Source organism: Streptopelia decaocto (assembly GCF_964273445.1).
Source record: "Streptopelia decaocto genome assembly, chromosome: 3".
NCBI lineage: Eukaryota > Metazoa > Chordata > Aves > Columbiformes > Columbidae > Streptopelia > Streptopelia decaocto.
Window position 1 is genome coordinate 121083318 of NC_138656.1, and position 18571 is coordinate 121101888.

Consider the following 18571-nt stretch of genomic DNA (forward strand, 5'->3'; position numbering starts at 1 on the left):
GCGAGGCGGGTGGGGCGGCAGAGCTGACACAGCGCACAGCCCACATCTGGCAGCAGCTGGCACGGCTCCCAGACCAGCGCTGGGCTGGCAAGCACCCCCAGCACCGCAGAACAGGCACCTGCAGGGAGCAAAGCGAGGAACGCGCGCTCCCGACAGCACGCGGCACACGCATGGCCGTCCAGCGCCACGGAGCAGCCCGGGGGTCGCTCAACCCGCGCCCAGGACACCGCGCTTCTCCAGCCGGCACCGCTCGGTCAACCCGCGCCCAGGACACCGCGCTCCTCCAGCCGGCACCGCTCGGTCAACCCACGCCCAGGACGCCGCGCTTCTCCAGCCGGCACCGCTCGGTCAACCCGCGCCCAGGACGCCGCGCTCCTCCAGCCAGCACCGCTCGGTCAACCCGCGCCCAGGACACCGCGCTCCTCCAGCCGGCACCGCTCGCTGCATCGGGGTTGAACACAGATCACGGTTCACCCCGACACACGTTCTCAGGCCGCGTTTCAACGCGAGGCGCTCGCTGGGAGCCAAAGCCACGGCGGCTGCTCGGACCCTGAGCAGCAGAACCTGGGTGCTCGTGACGTGAGAGTCGACGAGCTCATGGTGAGCACGGCCTGGAACGACCAGCCTGCTCCGCGCTCTCGGTTTGCAGAGCACAGACGAAACCTTTCTGCTCCGTCCTTCCTTTGAGGCCTGGGACACGCGGGGCTGCACACAGCTCCCGAGGAGCCGGCAGGTCAAAGACGGCCGGCAGGGCTCAGCAGGTGAAACATGGAAGCGTTCCGGGGCTCTGCCCGTGCCGCTCGGCTTTCACGTTCACTCACCTTGCAGCCCAGAGCCAGGAGGCCAAACGCAAGGATGCGGGTGTTCTTCACTTCCGCTGCCTCTCCAAAACAGAGGCTTATTCAGTGGAAGAAAAACCATCCGAGTTCAGACGCGAGCAAAAGTCTTCCTGATTGAGAACAAATCCGTTATTGGAACAGGACTGCTGAGAGGAGACAACTCTCTTTGCCGTTTTCTGAGCTCTGGTGTTCAGCCTTCAAACAAGAACTGGGATTTGCGCGTTCCAATGGAATCGGCTGCGAGGAGGTGAGGGGACAGACCCTGGAGACCTGCAGCTGCCTCGGAAAGACTTCAAACATGAGATGCGGGTTTTAACGTATTAACACACACCACGGCTTGAGAACAGAGATCACCACCTCAGCGCTGAAACCTCCAAACCTCCCTATTCTAGAGGGTCATTCACACAACCCACACCAAAACAGTTTCTTTTTTTCCTGCCCACTGGCTGCTGAAAGACAATTTAAGCGCCATTATGGCAGTGCCACGAAACAAACGCTGGCTGTGCCAGGGCAGCAGGGCTGGGGAGAGCGGGATCAGCCCGGCCCGTGCAGCCACAGCACGCTCGGGAGGGCAAACACCTGCCCTTTCCTTCCCACCACTAAGTGCAGAAGCAGCTGTTTGCTGACCGCCAGAAGAGCTACGGCCGCATTCCATAGAGACAAAGCAAACCTCCAGCGCAGCATTTCCAGCTGCACACCGATACCGAACAAGACCGCAGGTAATTTTAAAGGAGGAAGGGAAGCAGATCGGCGCAGCCCCTGCTCTGCGGGTTCTCCTGCCCATGACTTGCTGAGCTCTGTTTAGGCTGCACACGTGTATTGGGGCAGAGTATAGACCAAGCTCAGGAAAAGCTTCCGAACAGCTAAACTGGAAGCCTAAGAGATCATGTTTATCGCTGCGTCTCGTAATAAGTTTAAGAACAAATTCCAATTTCTCCACATAAAAAAGTGGGGAAGAAAGAATTCTTGCCAGCAGAATGCAAGGACTTGTCAGAACAGGGACACGTGTATGAAGCGATGTGAGCAGTTCCGAGCCCAGAGCCGGCAGCACCGCAGTGCGCTCAGCCCCCCGCGGGGCGGTGCCGTTACCAGAAGGAAAGACAGCGTCTCCCATCGCAAAGCCTCTGCCAACAGCTTCCCCAGAGCAGCCAGCTACCGGCCGTGGGATGCAAGTGTTCTGTGCTCTTGAGAATAAAGCCGGAACCTGCCCCAAAGGGAGAAGCCCGGCGGCTCCATTCCTGCCCAAGCTGCATCGCTGCGGTGACGTCAGGAGCGCGTCCTGGCTGACGTGACCACACGTCACATCGGTTGGGCCTGGAGCGAACACAAATGCCTTTAAGCAAGGAGTCCTTTGGATGTTTTGTCTGGAACTGCTGCAGAACCCCATACGATCGCAATATTGTCCGTACGTGAGGCGGGTTTGCGCTCGCGGCGCAGCATCAGACACATCCTAACCCTGCTGCTACTCACTTACACACGTATACTTCAGTAATTTAAAATATATATCTCTCGGATTTAAACAAAACTCACCCAAGCCCGTAACCTAGCTGGGTGAATAGTTTCATGCACGCGTCCTGAAGCTGCAGAGTCTACAGGCACAGACTTGGTCTGAACCAGGCAAATAAACCCACGCTAATCTGAGACTGAGGAAGTTCCTCATGCATATTTATAGCCACACCATAGACACCTGCAAAGAGTCAACGCTTACCTATTACAACATGAAACTACATTTCAGTATCTAAAAGATACTGATACACGTTCCCGAGGGCCCAGCTGAGGAGGACCAGCCGGTGTCCCCACTGCTCTGGAGGTGACGGGACACGTTCCCCCTCACCAGGAGCTTTCCCCAGTCACCACAGTCCTCTGTGGACAGCAAAGAACCAACTTGGGATCGTGTTGGCCGGTTCTTCAGGAACCAGGAAAACCTTTTGTTCACACAGAAAAGCAGGAAACTGTTCTAGTGGCCTGAAGTTGGACTAAGCACTGAAATCCCAGTCCACATGGGGCCACAGCAGAGCTTCCACACCCCAGCACCCCGGGAGCTGCTCAGGACTCAAAACCCGAGGGGTTTGCGGTGTTGGGTGACCCGCACAGGGTCTCCCGCACCCCAGCGTCCTGCAAGAGCACGTTCCGCAGCTCGCAGCCCCTCCCGACGGGCACCTGCGGCCTCGGCTTCCGCGCTCAGCGCCCACCGCAGCGGCGCTGGAGCCCGCTCCTGCTGCCCAAGTACAACCTGACTGCCACGGCCGGCAAGTGCTACGCTTAGTCCTCCACATTTTCCGCTGTACTCACCTCCACAACAGCAACACTGCTTCACTTCATGAAGCGGCGCTCTGTAGCATCTACAGAACATAAGCAATCGGCATGATTATCCAGTTTTTCACATTTATGTGAAAATCTACTCGGTAACAATGAAAAGTATTTTCAATACGTCCTGCGGAAGCTGCCTCGTTCAGGACACGAACTCAGAGCAGAGCTGTGCGAGTCCCCCCAGCTGGTCACAGCAGACACGGGAACTCAGAGCAGAGCTGTGCGAGTCCCCCCAGCTGGTTACAGCAGACCCAGGGAACTCAGAGCAGAGCTGTGCGAGTCCCCCCAGCTGGTCACAGCAGACAAGGGAACTCAGAGCAGAGCTGTGCGAGTCCCCCCAGCTGGTCACAGCAGACAAGGGAACTCAGAGCAGAGCTGTGCGAGTCCCCCCAGCTGGTCACAGCAGACACGGGAACTCAGAGCAGAGCTGTGCGAGTCCCCCCAGCTGGTCACAGCAAAGACACAGGGAAAATTAGACCAAATGTCTTGGCTCTTCTTGGCCCCCTATTTTTACTCCTCCAAACAGTTTAAGCTGACCCCATCAGCACAAAACCTGACCATCATGAGGAGAAAGAAAACACACACACCCCCAGAAACATCCCCTTCTGGTGTATTTTAACATGCACTGTAGGGAACAGATGCACACACAGGACTGATCCGAGATGCCACGGGATGATGTTCATCCAGCATTGGTGTATTTGGGTGATAACACCCACCTCTCACATCTGTGGAAGTGTAGTTTTACCTCTGACCGGGAGGGCGCCCAGTCTGCCGGCTCTAACGCATCTGCAGGTGCCTCAGGTCCCATTCCGGAGCAGCCACTGGAGAAGGCAACGGGATCCCTATGGGTGAAGCCACAGGAGCAGCTTCCAGCCCAGAGCACACCCCGAGCACCCTGTGCTGGGACCTGGGGAGGCCAAACCGCCAATCCTGGGGCAGTTCTGGGCTCCTCACACCACGAGAGGCCTTGAGGTGCTGGAGCGAGTGGAGAGAAGGGACCGGAGCTGGTGAGGGGCTGGAGCACAAGTGTGATGGAGCGGCTGAGGGACCTGGGGGGTTCAGCTGGAGAACAGGAGCTGAGGGGAGACCTTCTGATCTCTGAGCTGCCTGAAAGGAGCTTGGAGCCAGGGGGGTCGGGCTCTGCTCCCCAGGAACAAGCGCCAGGAGCAGAGGAAACGGCCTCAAGTTGCCCAGGGGAGGTTGGATGTGGGAACAATTTCTTCCCCAAAGGGCTGTGGGGCATTGGAACAGGCTGCCCAGGGCAGTGCTGGAGTCACCAGCCCTGGAGGGCTGGACAGACGGACATGAGGTTCTCAGGACATGGGGCAGGGCTGGGTTATGGTTGGACTCCACGTTCTTGAGGGGCTTTTCCAACCAAAACGGTTCTGTGATTCTGTGACCTCAAAGCAAAGCCCCGCAGCAGCCACAGCACCGAGACTGACTCCTCCTCACCACCCCGGGTGATTTTATCAGTCCCTGCTCCTCGCTAAAGCAAACAGCACTTGGTGCACAAAAACGCAGATGGTAAGGCACGGGTTTTAAACACAAAGTATTTGAATTTCCCCCTTCTTGTAGAAAAAGTTTGCACGATACACAGAATCCAACTACATTTTAGTAAAAGATGGTTCATTTCTGTAGGACGCCAGACGATGTGCTGGTTACTACCCAATGGTTTGCTTCGTTTTAACAACCTTCTGCAGATGCTGCAAAGACCACATCCAGGAAACAAAACCAGCTTTCGTTCTCAAACCTTCTCCCTTGGAAAAGCATCGCTCAACAAGCACTGAAGAGCCGGCGGCACACCTGCGCGTCTCAGCTGCCCGAAGGAGACCACAGCTTTTGCACAAGAGCCATTTCAATGCTTTTGCAGCTTTAGAGACCAGCTCGCTCAAGGAAGTTTGCATGACACCTTTAAATCCTTCTGTGCTAAAATAAGGTTAGCAAGAGACTCCAAAGAAAAGTATATCTAAGCTCTGTAATAAAATTAATATCTAAACTGCATTTCTTTTAAATAAGAACAGCACCGGCGCTCTGGGACACACGGACTGCAGCCCCCTCGAACCAGCCACAGAACCACAGAATGTCCTGAGCTGGAGGGACCCACGGGATCATGGAGTCCAGCTCCTGTCCCTGCACAGGACACCCCACAGGTCACCCCGTGTGGCTGAGGACGGTGTCCAGTCTCTTGTTGAACACTGTCAGGTTGGGCCGTGACCCCTCCCTGGGAGCCTGTTCAGTGTCCAGCACCTCTGGGGAAGAACCTTTTCCTCACATCCCACTGACCCCCCTGGCACATCTGCTGCCGTTCCCTGGGCTCTGTCCCCTCCAGTGTCTCTGAAAAATGGTTAGAATCACAGAATCATTTGGGTTGGAAGAGACCTTCAAGATCATGGAGTCCATCCATAACCCAGCCCTGTCCCTGCCCCATGTCCTGAGAACCTCATGTCCGTCTGTCCAGCCCTCCAGGGCTGGTGACTCCAGCACTGCCCTGGGCAGCCTGTTCAATGCCCCACAGCCCTTTGGGGAAGAAATTGTTACAAGACCCAACCTCAGCCTTAGCAAACTCAAGCTGTACTACTACTACTAAACGAAGGCCACGTGGTCCAGCCTTGCAGCGCCAGCCCCTGACCGGGCACCAGCCCAGGCTGCTGAGCCCCGCGCAGGGTGAGCAGGACATGGCCCCACGCAGGAGGTACCTGCACGTGCAATAACCCACCCGGATTTTGACGCCTTTAAGAGGTTTAAGCTGCTCCCAGGAACACAGGCTATGGCTTGGAAATCAGGTTTTTTAAATGGCAGGCAAATAATTGGATTACTGGCATTAGAAGGGCAGATTCTGTGGTCTGCCAGTTTGCTTCTGCAGCTATAGCAGACTACTCCCCTACCTCATTCTTTCAAAATTCTATTTCCATATTAAACACAATTTTTAAAGCCTCTAGTTCCCTCTTACAGATTACCAAGATGAGTTTAAAGCAACTTTCAGTTCACTAGAAGTTTTAGTATCCAGAAGAGTGGATATCAAAGGTACCACCAGCACTGGGCCAAAGCAGCAGTTGCTCTCCACATGTGAGCTCTGACTTTAAATCCTGAAAAACAATAAAAATGAAAAGATGCAAGAAAAATGCATCCAAGTGCTGCGGTCAATAGGAGACACGTATGGGTAAGCAGCGAAGAAAACTGCAGTTCTCTATCAACGCGTGACAAATCTGTGCCAAGGTTCAGTTAATCACTTTGCTCCCCCGGCGCCACCTTGCTCAGTACCGCGCTGCAATGGAAAAGCCAGTTCCCAGGTGCACCAGGAGGCACCTGCCGTGCTCCACATCGCCCCCAGATCTCCTCCGATGGAGCGCCGGGACCCCTGAGGGCTGGTGAAGCAAACCCGCCTCGGACACCGCCCGTACTCCGTACCAGTGACACCAAACACGGACACTGCCTGTACTCCGTACCAGTGACACCAAACACGGACACCGCCTGTACTCCGTACCAGTGACACCAAACACGGACACCGCCCGTACTCCGTACCAGTGACACCAAACACGGACACCGCCCGTACTCCGTACCAGTGACACCAAACACGGACACCGCCCGTACTCCGTACCAGTGACACCAAACACGGACACCGCCCATACTCCGTACCAGTGACACCAAACACGGACACCGCCCGTACTCCGTACCAGTGACACCAAACACGGACACCGCCCGTACTCCGTACCAGTGACACCAAACACGGACACCGCCCGTACTCCGTACCAGTGACACCAAACACGGACACCGCCTGTACTCCGTACCAGTGACACCAAACACGGACACCGCCTGTACTCCGTACCAGTGACACCAAACACGGACACCGCCTGTACTCCGTACCAGTGACACCAAACACGGACACCGCCTGTACTCCGTACCAGTGACACCAAACACGGCTCCTCTCAAAAACCAACCTGGGGCACACAGCGCTCAGCTCCTCCAGCCCGCACACCACAGAGCTGTAGCTGGGCGCTTGGAACAGCACAGCAGTAACAAACAGCAGCATCGTCTACCGGGCTGATCAGCCCCACAGCTTCACGTTTTACAGAACCTTCTCAATTCATGCGGATTTTTGCAGCAGTCTTGGAATCCACAGATTTTCGAGTCTGTAGCTACAGGTGAGCAAACGGACTCTGGTACTTGTGGACAGGTGGACAGCTCCTACAGTTCGGATCCTTCCAGCCACGCTCCTCGAACAGCCAGCAGGGACACCCCCGCCACCTCACCCGCCACCGCAGCCAACTGCGCCCTCTGAACAGCACGGTCCCCACAACGTCACCTTGCAGAACACACCATTTGTTTACCAAACAAATAAGCTTCCTACTTGATTTTGCCTTTTGACCTCACGACATCGTCTTCTGTTTGACACAGCAGACAGGCAGGCGAACACCCGATCAGACGGCATGTTCTGTGCTGCCGGCTTCAGGGACGGCCCGTCTTTTCCTTTTAATGCTTCAGCTGACACAAGTGACGCAAAAAACCCCGACAGCACGAGAGAAGCCGAGTTCACACTGCGAGAGCTGCGCAGGAGCTCCCAGCATCACAGCAGGGCTCGCCCTTGGCCACCAGCCCCCGGAGATGCCCAGCACCGCACGGTCGGGTCTCCGCCTGCTCTCACACCGGTTCCACCTGCCGCCAGCGTGACCCAGCCCACAGGGCAGCCCCGCGCTGTAAAAAGCTGCATTCTGTGTCCCTGGATGGCCCGGCCAGGGAGCATTTGCAGGGCCCGGCCCCAGCGCCTCAGCGCTCGGAGGCTGCACAGAGGAAAAGGGTTTTGTCAGGTCACACACGGGGACTTCCCATGGAAAACAAACACCAAATTTCTTCAAACTTGGCACATGAGCTCGCAGGCTTTCCTCCAGGCAAACAAAGCACAGAGACAGCCTGCTTGTGGCTCCTGTCCAGCAACGGGACTTCTTGCCTGGGTCTGAGCAGGACCCACCGCGGCACAGCAGCCCGCTCTCCAGCGCCGGGCAGAGCAGGGGTGACACACGAGACATCTGCTGGGCGCTGGCCCCTCACCAGCCTGGAAAGCTGCACCACAAGGACTGTGTTAAATAAGCAAGAGGAAGAGCAGCAACTGCGAGGCCTGAGCAGTGAAACACAGCACAGAACTTCTCTGTGGCACAACCAAAGTCCCATTGCCACACGCAACGTGGCACTGTCCCCTTCAGCCACAGCCACTGTATCAGTTTTCAGACTGTTTGGGTTGAAGGGCCCTTCCCAGTCCCCCTGCCATAGCAGGGACATCTGCACCAGCTCAGGCTGCTCAGAGCCCCGTCCAGCCTGGCCTGGGATGTCTCCAGGGATGGTTCAGCCACCACCTCTCTGGGAACCTGGGCCAGACTCTCACCACCCTCAGCACAAACAATTTCTGCATCATGTCCGGCCTGAATCTCCCTCCTTTAGTTTAAACCATCACCCCTTGTCCTGTCACAACAGGCCCTGCTCAAAAGTCTGTCCCCATCTTTCTTCTTGGCCCCTTTTAAGTCTAGAAAGGTTGCAGTAAGGTCTCCCTTGAGCAGATACTATAATGATAACACCCAAATAGACCAAAGCAAGTACCACTGAATATTTGTTCTCCTCTGCCTGCACCAGCCTGACAGGCATCAGCTGCAGTTCTCGGTCACCGGGACGCCGAGCAGGCCCCGCACAGCCCGGCCGCCCCCACCCGAGCTCGGTGCAAGGTCCCGGCACAGACGCGCTGCCCGGATCACAAACAGAGCCCAGAGCGGGTCTGGGGTGCAGCCCAGGCACAGCCCGGCCTGCCGCAGCCGCCCAGCGCGGGGGACGGAGGGGCAGCCCTGCGGATACGCACAACGCTGTCAGCCGGCCTGGGGGCCAGGAAACAGGCCCTGAAAGCGGAGTTCACCAGCACAGATGCGACCTGCGTGTTCTAGTCCTCAGCTGAAGAGACAAACCACCTCTTTCCTTTAGACACACTGCTCCTCGCTGTGTGTCTGCAGTTGGGCTGTCCCACCACTGGATCGAAAGAGTGCGCTCCAGGCTCGAGACATACACAGTGTAGTTATTAATATCTTTAAATTGTGTACTATTTTCTTCAGCTTGTGCACTATATAGTATCAGCTTCCTAATGAAGTTTTTACTTTAACTGCAGGGACACCCAGCCACTGTCCCAAGAAAAGTCACAAGTTAACAGTCAACTGCAGCTGCAAATTGACTGAATGAGCCAGGAAATAAGAAGAAGGTTGTTTATCAACAGTGACTTCCTCCCCGAAGGCGCTGCCCGCCCGGGGCACCCTTTCCTTCCTTCACACCGCAGTTGCGCTCCGGTGAACGGTCCCGTACATCCAAACGGAGCACAGCTCGCGTCCCACCGAACCCGCTCGCCCGCACACCCCGGGTCCTCCCCCAGGCAGGAAGGCCGGGCTCCCGCCGCTCGCCGCCCTGCTCCAGCTCAGCCCCGACCGCTACAACAGATGAAGCTAGTTTAAGTGGAACCCGGTGCTCTCCCTGCCCCACATTCCCACCACCTCCCTCGTACCAGAGGACACCCAGCCCGCTTAGGAAGACTAAATGGGGTGAAGCCAGATCAGCACCATCATGATGATGGTTTTTTGCTGGTTTAGTTCCCTGCGCTACCCAATGGCACCAGCGGTGAGGTGACCGAGCAAGGAGGCAAAGGGGGGACACAGTCACCACTGAAACATTAGCTGTGACCACCTTGTGCTGCTGTTCAGGACCAACAGCCAGGGGCTGTCAAAGCCCAGCACCCCAAGCCCTGCCCTGCAGCCCCACGCTGAGCTGGGACCACCGGGGCTCACCCCACGGCCAGCTCGGAGCTCCAAGGGTGAGCACAACAGGGCGCAGAGATGCAGCACTCTGCCGCAGGTCAAATGGAAGCTTTCCTCCAGTTTTATGTCACCTTCCAGGAGCAGCAGAACAGGGCACCCGAGAGCTGCCACGTCTCTTACCACAGTTTCATAAGGCACCCTACAAACTCCAGCCCCCGGCAGCTGGGAAGCCAAGAGGAGCACACATGCTAGGACAAGAACCAAAAGACGTTATTTCAAACCAAAAATGCGGGGAAACTTTTGAAGGCTGGAGCTGGAGTTTAACCAGAATATTTTAGCATTCCCGCTGAATACAGAAATATTTGCCAAAACTGAGGTTTTGGCAAGCGTTTACTCATCTTTTCCCAGTTCTGGCTGCCTCTGCCACGAATCCAGGTATGCAACCCAGGGTAACACGCAACCTTCAGTTTTGATAGTTTTCAGTGCAGCTTCTCTAAATACATGTTTTAGCCTTTAAGTGGCTTCTGGAAGGGATCAGTGGATGACCAGCACTTACACCCTGCACTGGAGATTCTGCCACTCTTCTTTCCAAACAAATTGTTTCAAAAAAGATACACAAAAACACACGCAGAAAAATCCAAGTGTCCACCTGTAGGATGGCATCTTGCATTCTTAAAGCAGCTAACTGCATCATAGCTCAAGAAAGAAGGGCGGCTGTTTCGATACCTTTCAAACTGTAAATACGAGGCCCAAATAAGTTCCTATTTATGAAAATAGTGCTTGCAAGTCTCAGCTGCAGATGCCTATTTACATTTGCTTCCCAGCCAGGCGTTTCAAGTCTTGTTTTAACAGATACCTCTTTCAGAATGCTGATGGTGGAACCTGAACTCCTCCCCTCTCCCCTAGGCAGATGAGAACCTGCACTGGAAATGCAGCGATCTCGGCGGCGCGTGCTGCGCTCCCGCAGCTCAACGCTCTGTCCAGCTCCTGCACGCTGCCCTTGTGCCGTTTCCTCTCTCACACATCCCACCAGCCAACTTCCCCTTTGTCCAGTCCCCAGCGTGCCTGCCCCACACGGAAACTGCGGTTAAGTCCATCTCAGATGCACTATAATAACAAAGACTGTCAGGTAAACTAGAAGATAAAAAGTCTCCTATCAGGGTTTGCAACTCACTGCCTGACCCGATGCAGCCCAGCAGGTCCCACTGCAACAAGTTCTGCTGCATGAAAGACACTGACAGACAGAGAATACTAAAACCAAAATAAAACTCCCTTGTGCACATGGCTTGTTCGCTAAAATTACTTACATCCTCATCAACTCATTAATCACGGCATTTTGTAAATACGAAGAGATAACCCCTCCCCCACTAACATTTCCGTATAAATTTGTGCCTGCAAACATGAAGCACTGGAGAGCAGGTCAGCGCGGGCAGAGCGGCCGGCGCCGGGCAGAGCGGCGCCCGGAGCCCGGGGCAGCACGGCCCGGGCAGCTCCCCCGGGCTGCCCCGCACGCAGCCGGAGCCCGAGGCCGCCCCGGCCCCCCCACCGCCACCGGGGCTCTCGGCAGGGCCGGGCAGCGGCCGCCCCCGCAGGACGAGCCCGGCCGGCCCGCAGCGCGGCCCGCAGGCCCTCACCCCCCGCGGCCGCAGGCCCCACGTACCGTCCGGGCGGCCTCTGCCCAGGTCCTGCCCTTCTTCCTGCGGCCCTTCTCCCTCATGTCGGACGCGACGGGGCGCAGCTGACTCCGGGGTACCCTGGGAGCTCCTCCCGCCCGGCGGAGCGCGGCGGGCAGCGGACGGGAGCCGGGAGCGGCCCTAAGCGCGGGCGGCCCGGAGCGCCACGGCCCCAGCACCCGCCGCCGCTGCCATATTGGGACCCACTGTAAAGGGCCTCGGTCATGTGACCCCGCCCGCGTGACTCCACCTACTGTACGGGGCAGCCGGGGGGCGGGGCCGAGCGGGGAGCCCCGCCCTTTCCCTGCCTGCGCATGCGCGCTACCCGCCCCGCGGCGGCTGCCAAAGGGCGCGGCCGCCGCCTGCTGTGACCCCGCCCCTCCCCGCTGTGACCCCGCCCCTCCCCGCCTTGGCTCCGCCCCTCCTAGCCTTGGCCCCGCCCATCCCCTATGTGGCTCTGCCCTCCCCTCTCTGCGGAAATGGCGGCGGCGGCGGCTCCGTGTCCCAGGGTCCCCCCGCGGAACAGCAGCCGCTCCGGCCATAGCGGCCCCGCCACCGCCCGCCAGCAGCGGCCTCCGGCTCCGCCAGCCCCGCTCGCCCGCCGCCCCGCTCGCTGCCTGTGCCCACGCTCGCCATGGGGCCACCAGCCCCTCCCGTGTCACCGCCACCCACCGCCCTGCCCCGACACCCGCAGCCACGGCCCCCAGCTCACCCACAGCCCCTCATGGCTTGTCACCAGACAGGCCAAAGGACATGTGAGGACAGCTAAAAAGTTAATCTGAGACTAATTAAAGAGATTAAATGCCTAGCAGTAATTAACTTTCAATTGTACAGCAAAATCTATCCCGGAATGGAGAAGTCAGCCATGGACAGTTGATTATCTAGTGATCATTGCCAAACGTGGGCATGCTTAACCCGGGGTGAACTTTGCTCATTGTAACATGGTTTGAATCCAAAGCCGCCCGTCGCTGTTGGGGCCACCGGACGCTGTTGGGGGTCACCGGTCACTGTTGGGGGTCACTGGACGCTGTTGGGGCCACTGGTCGCTGTTGGGGGGTCACCGGACGCTGTTGGGGCCACTGGTCGCTGTTGGGGCCACTGGTCGCTGTCGGGGCCACCGGTCGCTGTTGGGGGTCACCGGTCGCTGTTGGGGCCACCGGTCGCTGTTGGGGCCACTGGTCGCTGTTGGGGCCACTGGTCGCTGTTGGGGCCACCGGTCGCTGTTGGGGCCACTGGTCGCTGTTGGGGCCTCTGGTTGCTGTTGGGGCCACTGGACGCTGTTGGGGCCACCGGACGCTGTTGGGGCCACCGGTCACTGTTGGGGGTCACCGGTCGCTGTTGGGGCCTCTGGACGCTGTTGGGGCCTCTGGTTGCTGTTGGGGCCACCGGTCGCTGTTGGGGGCCGCCCGCCTCCCGGCACAGACCCGGCTGACCGGTGTGCAGTGACAGTTACGTGGTATAACATGCAAATCCTGCAGCCGATCAGCCCTGCCCTGGGGCCGCATGTATACAATACCATTTTGTACACGACTGAGACCTTGGTATTGCCGGTATGCTGGTTTGATCCAGCATCCAGACTTGCACAGCTCCATAATAAAACCAGTACCTGGTCTGCGTGCAGAATTTGGCTCATCTGCATGCACAGTGGGTAGAGATCCCTGGTTTAGGGACAGCAGTGTCACCTCTGCCCCTCGTGTCCCCTCCCTGGCCGCGCAGCCCTTTGCTCTGGGGTGGCCAACACACCTCGACCAACCCTGCAGCCCCCGCCTGGTGACCCTCCGTGTCCCCCAACACCGGCACCTGCACTCGGCGCTGCTGTCCACATCCTCCGGCGTCCAGCGCCACAGTCACCGCCGTCCCAGCTGCCACCTGCCTCTGGCAGCACCTGCACACAACCCCAGCCTGGCTGGGGCTGGAGGAACCTCTGGAGACACAGGGTCACCGAGCAGATCACGCAGGGTCACAGAGCAGATCACGCGGGGTCACCAGAGCAGATCACACAGGGTCACAGAGCAGATCACGCGGGGTCACCAGAGCAGATCACGCAGGGTCACAGAGCAGGTCACACAGGGTCACAGAGCAGATCATGCAGGGTCACCAGAGCAGATCACGCAGGGTCACAGAGCAGATCACGCAGGGTCACCAGAGCAGATCACGCAGGGTCACCGAGCAGATCACGCAGGGTCACCAGAGCAGATCACACAGGGTCACAGAGCAGATCACGCGGGGTCACCAGAGCAGATCACGCAGGGTCACAGAGCAGATCACGCAGGGTCACCAGAGCAGATCACGCAGGGTCACAGAGCAGATCACGCAGGGTCACCAGAGCAGATCACGCAGGGTCACAGAGCAGATCACGCAGGGTCACCAGAGCAGATCACACAGGGTCACAGAGCAGATCACGCGGGGCCACCAGAGCAGATCACACAGCGTCACCGAGCAGATCACGTGGGGTCACCAGAGCAGATCCCGCAGGGTCACCAGAGCAGATCCCGCGCGGTCACAGAGCAGATCACACAGGTGGGTCCAGGGGTTTGAATGTCTCCGAGCAGGAGACTCCACACCCGCTCTGGGCAGCCTGGGCCAGGCTCTGGCACCTCCCAGCAAACAAGTTTCTGCTCATGTTCACACGGAGCCTCCTGTGTTTCAGTCTGTGCCCGGTGCCCCTCACCCTGGCGCTGGGCACCACTGAACAGAGTCTGGTCCATGCTCTGACACCCACCCTGAGCTATTGATCATTGCTCACATCCCTCTCAGCTTCTCTTCTCCACTCAGCAGCCCCAGCTCTCTCAGTCTCCTCAGCACAAAGATGCTCCAGAGCCCTCAGCATCTCTGTGTCCCTCCCTGGACTCTGCGGTGACTCCTGGTCCCTGACCCGGGGAGCCCAGCACTGGCCCCACAGCTCCAGATGTGGCCTCCCCAGGCAGAGCAGAGGGGGAGGATTCACCTCCCCGACCTGCTGCCCACACTCTTCCTCACACACCCCAGGTCCCGATGGCTCTTGGCCACAGGCCACATTGTTGGCTCGTGGCCACCCTGTTGTCCCCAGAACTCCCGGGTCCCTCTGCAGAGCTGCTTTCAGCAGGTCCCCCCAAGCTGTGCTGGTTGGGGGGTTGTTCCTGCCCAGCTGCAGGACCCCACACCTGCCCTTGTTGAATCCATCAGGTTTGTGTGCCCAGCCCGGCCTGGCCAGGGCTCTGGATGGCAGCGCAGCCTCTGCCGGGTCAGACCGTCCTCCCAGTTTGGCACCGGCAGCAAACTGGCTGGGGTGCCCTCAGCTCTTCAGCCAGGTCTCTCATGAACAGGTTGAACCACATGTCCCCTCGCACCCCCAGCTGTCACCATTGTCCCTCAACGCTGCTCCGCAGCTCCGCGTCCCCTTCTCAGCACAGTGTCCCCAGCCCACCTCGCCCTCCGCAATCTGCTCCCGTCCTCCCTCCGCAATCTGCTCCCGTCCTCCCTCCGCAACCTGCTCCCGTCCTCCCTTCGCAATCTGCTCCCGTCCTCCCTCCGCAATCTGCTCCCGTCCTCCCTCCGCAATCTGCTCCCGTCCTCCCTCCGCAATCTGCTCCCGTCCTCCCTCCGCAATCTGCTCCCGTCCTCCCTCAACCAAAAGCCACTTCTGCCCCTGAAGCGCCAGGAGCCCCCAGGTGACACTCCCACCCACCCAGACTGGTCATTTTATTTCCGTCACCTCTCCTGTTAAAGGAAGATATCACTGACCGGATAGAAAAGCTAATTACTGCGCTATTTGACAGCCAGTTGTCACCCACCTGCGAGGGACCTGTGCAGCGCCTCAAATGGTTGCTCTGTCCATATCGTGGTTTCATAGGAAAATGAGCAGCTCCTCACAGTGCGCAGCATCGTACGGTCCTGTTTCTGTGGGGAAAGAACGTGGAAAATCGCAGTGTGGGAAAGCCAGGTCAGTGACAGCGCGCCAGGGGCACAAGGAGGTCCAGGCCAGTGTCCTTAAAGGTCTTTGTGCACCTCAATTCTCACAGCACCTTGGGGGTTGAAGCTTCTGAGCAACAATTAGACAACAACGCCAAAACAGAGCAATGGGCATAAATGTGCAGCATAAATGGTCACGAGACAGTGTGGAACTGAGCATCGAGGGAAAGGAGCAAGTTCTCGTTGTGAACTAACCTTTGCAGAAAAAAGAATCACTCACCGAGGCTGTGAAAGAGTGTTAAGGAGTCTCTCAACACGCTAAGGCAGGCTGCTCCCTCACGGGAGGTGAGCCCACCCAGAACCCGAGATCCAAAACCGCTTCTTCACCTCCTAAGTGAATCCAGACTGACTCCCAGAATCACAGTTTCCTCTTTTACCGACATGTAACAGGGTACATGCTCCAACCCGTGATGTTGGGGTGACCCCAGGATTTGTGTTGTGAGTCACAAATTGGTGCAGGCGTCAGCCGGAAGGGACACCAGGACGATGTAACCTCTGGTGAGATGGTCATCGCTGGTGAGACGTCACCTGCAGCGCCGCGTTCAGCCCCAGGGCAGCATCAGGGACACGGACCTGCTGGAGCCGGCCCAGGGGCGGCCGTGGGGATGATGCGGGGCTGGACCAGCTCTGCTGGGACGGGCTGAGAGATGGGGGCTCAGCTGGGGAAGAGGAGCTCCGGGGAGACCTGAGTGCGGCCTCCGGTACCTAAAGGGACCTGCGAGAAAGCTGGAGAGGGAATTTTTACAAGGGGTTGTGACAAGACAAGGGATGATAGCTTTAAACTGGAAGAGGGTGGATTTAAATTAGATATGAGAGAGCAGTTACTCCCCATGAGGGTGGTGAGAGCCTGGCCCAGGTACCCAGAGCGGCAGTGGCTGAACCATCCCTGGAGACACCCCAGGCCAGGCTGGACAGGGCATCCACCGCCTCCTGGGCTGTGTGTCCCGAACCAGCCCTGCCCGCCGTGCCCCCCCGGAGCCGGGCTCCGGACACGTCTGTCTGTCCAGAGCAGCTGCGGGAGCCACAGGATCAAACTGCTGCTATTTATTTCAGAAATATCCCGCAATCCTCTTTCAATTTGTACTTTATCCAGTGGCAAAAAGCAGAATGGCTGAAGCACGACGTGCAGCCTGTCGGGGAAGTTTCGGAGCCGGTCGGCTGGTCCCGGGTCTGGTTGTATCGGTGGAAGCTGCACAGAGTTCAGTGCCCGGGGTCAGCCCAGCCCTCACTGACCTTATTACACATGAGCACAGCACCATCCCACTTCGCAAACATCAGGAGCAAGGTTATTACTATCAACTTGCTTTAAGCTTAAGAAACTGGTATTTATTAAAGAGGAATGAATTCTAAAGCAGAATCAGTAAGTGTTTAAATCCTATTTCTAAACTCCAGTTCAAAGCAAGCAGTGAGCTGGTTGCTGGTTGGTGCTTCCAGCCAGGAAAAAGAACATGCAGCTGTCAGAGGGCTGAGCTGGAACAATGGGCAGACGGCCTTTCCCGTGGGGGAGGGCCGCGGGCATGCAGCCTCTCACTAATTATCTTAAGTTCCGAAAGTGATACAAAAACCAGGAACCCAAATCTTTGTGCAAATCGGTGAATGCGACCTCTAATGAAGAGCAGAAATGCAACACGGACGCTGCACAGCACAGTGCTGCATCGCCCATTGACCCTTGTCAGCCGTTGGCAGGAGGTCTGGGTGGCTGGGATGCAGATACCTGAGCCGGGCTCATGCAGGTCCAGCTCGGGTCCTTAGTCAGGCAAAGCTTTATCCCCAGGAAATCCAAGCAGCGCTGTTGCAGAGTCACCTTGGAAATCACACACTCCTCAGCAGTGGTGCCATTAGATCTGCTGTAAGTGTGAGTGGGTGAACCACAGTGCTGCGATCCACGTGCTGCCTCCGGCCTTGGCCTTTGGATTGTCTGCAAAAGGAACGGTAGGGAACACGCTGCAGTGGCAATCAAGCTAAGTATTTAGGAGCCAGTTCTGCTGCAGGAGCAGTAACAGCTGTATTACACCTGCAGCTGAGGTTCTTAGGGACGTGGTTTAGAGGTGCACTTGGCAGTGTGGGTTTAATGGCTGGACTCGATGATCTCAGAGGTCTTTTCCAACCGAAATGATTCTGTGACGTTCCATCAGCCTTTCCCCCTCGGCAGAGGCACAGAGGCGCTCTCTGTGCCCCCGATGAGTGCCTGCCCAGGGTATCCTCGCTATCACCAGCCTTGGGAGGTACTCAGCGGCCTCTCCTGGCTCCTCCTGCTCTCCTGGAGGTACAAAGCAGAGGAGAGCATTCCCTTTGAAGCCCTTGTTCAGTACTGGTAAGGGCTGGTTAACTTTGAACTTGCAAGCTGTCTTGTGATCTTCTGGGCTCATCCCTGTACCCCGCAGGCATCCCCACTAGTTATTAACTGTCCCCACTGTTCACAAAGCTCCCTGTCCCTTTCCCGACCGGGTCTCAGCGTTGGCCACGAGCTCCTCAAGACCTTGTGCCATGGGCGAGTGGGGAGGGACAGACGGGCCCGTTCCTTTGGTACCTTGCTCCTCTGCGCTGGAGCGACAATCCGAAGTGGCGCCGCGGGTGCGAATGAGGGTCCGGCCCTCCCGCCCGCGTCCCCTGCTCCCGGGTGTTCAGAAAGCCCGTTTCAGAGGTGACTGCCGCGGCAATCTGCCACCCGGACAGTCGGGAACCAGGGCTCCCCACCCCGAAGGTCCATCCTCAAACCCTGCGAGTCCTCCGGTTCCAAACCCCTCGCCGATCTCTCCCGGGGACTCTTCCCGCAGCGCCTGTTTCAGGTGGAAGTCATTTCATCCCAAGCACTTACAGGATTACTGTGACTCTGTTTCAGGAGAAGCCACTTCCTGACAGAGCAGTGAATGCAGCTGGAGACCGATCCCGGCCTCGGGGAGGCTGAGCTTCCTCGGGCATCCAGGGGCACAGCCTGGGGCACAGGAGGCGGGTGAGAAGATGCGCAAACAAAGCGCGTGGAAGGTGACATGGCTGGGGACACGCGGCAGGAGCCGCT

General features: G+C 57.8%; 1 protein-coding gene across 3 annotated transcripts in view; it reads right to left on the reverse strand.

The window, feature by feature from the left end:
* ASXL2 (ASXL transcriptional regulator 2) overlaps window positions 1–11822 on the reverse strand; it is a 104745-nt gene extending 92923 nt beyond the window's left edge. Inside the window, exons 1-2 of one of the 3 annotated variants that reach the window (XM_082047684.1) lie at window positions 11589–11822; window positions 822–949 (exon numbers count right to left, since the gene is read on the reverse strand). Coding sequence is in view for 1 of the 3 variants with exons in the window: in XM_082047683.1 (XP_081903809.1) it covers window positions 11589–11645 (57 nt within the window). In the remaining 2 variants the exon portion in view is untranslated. The remainder of the gene's footprint in view (window positions 1–821; window positions 950–11588) is intronic. The other 2 variants (XM_082047683.1, XM_082047685.1) reach the window with 2 other exon arrangements.
* Between the last annotated feature and the right edge of the window lie 6749 nt (window positions 11823–18571).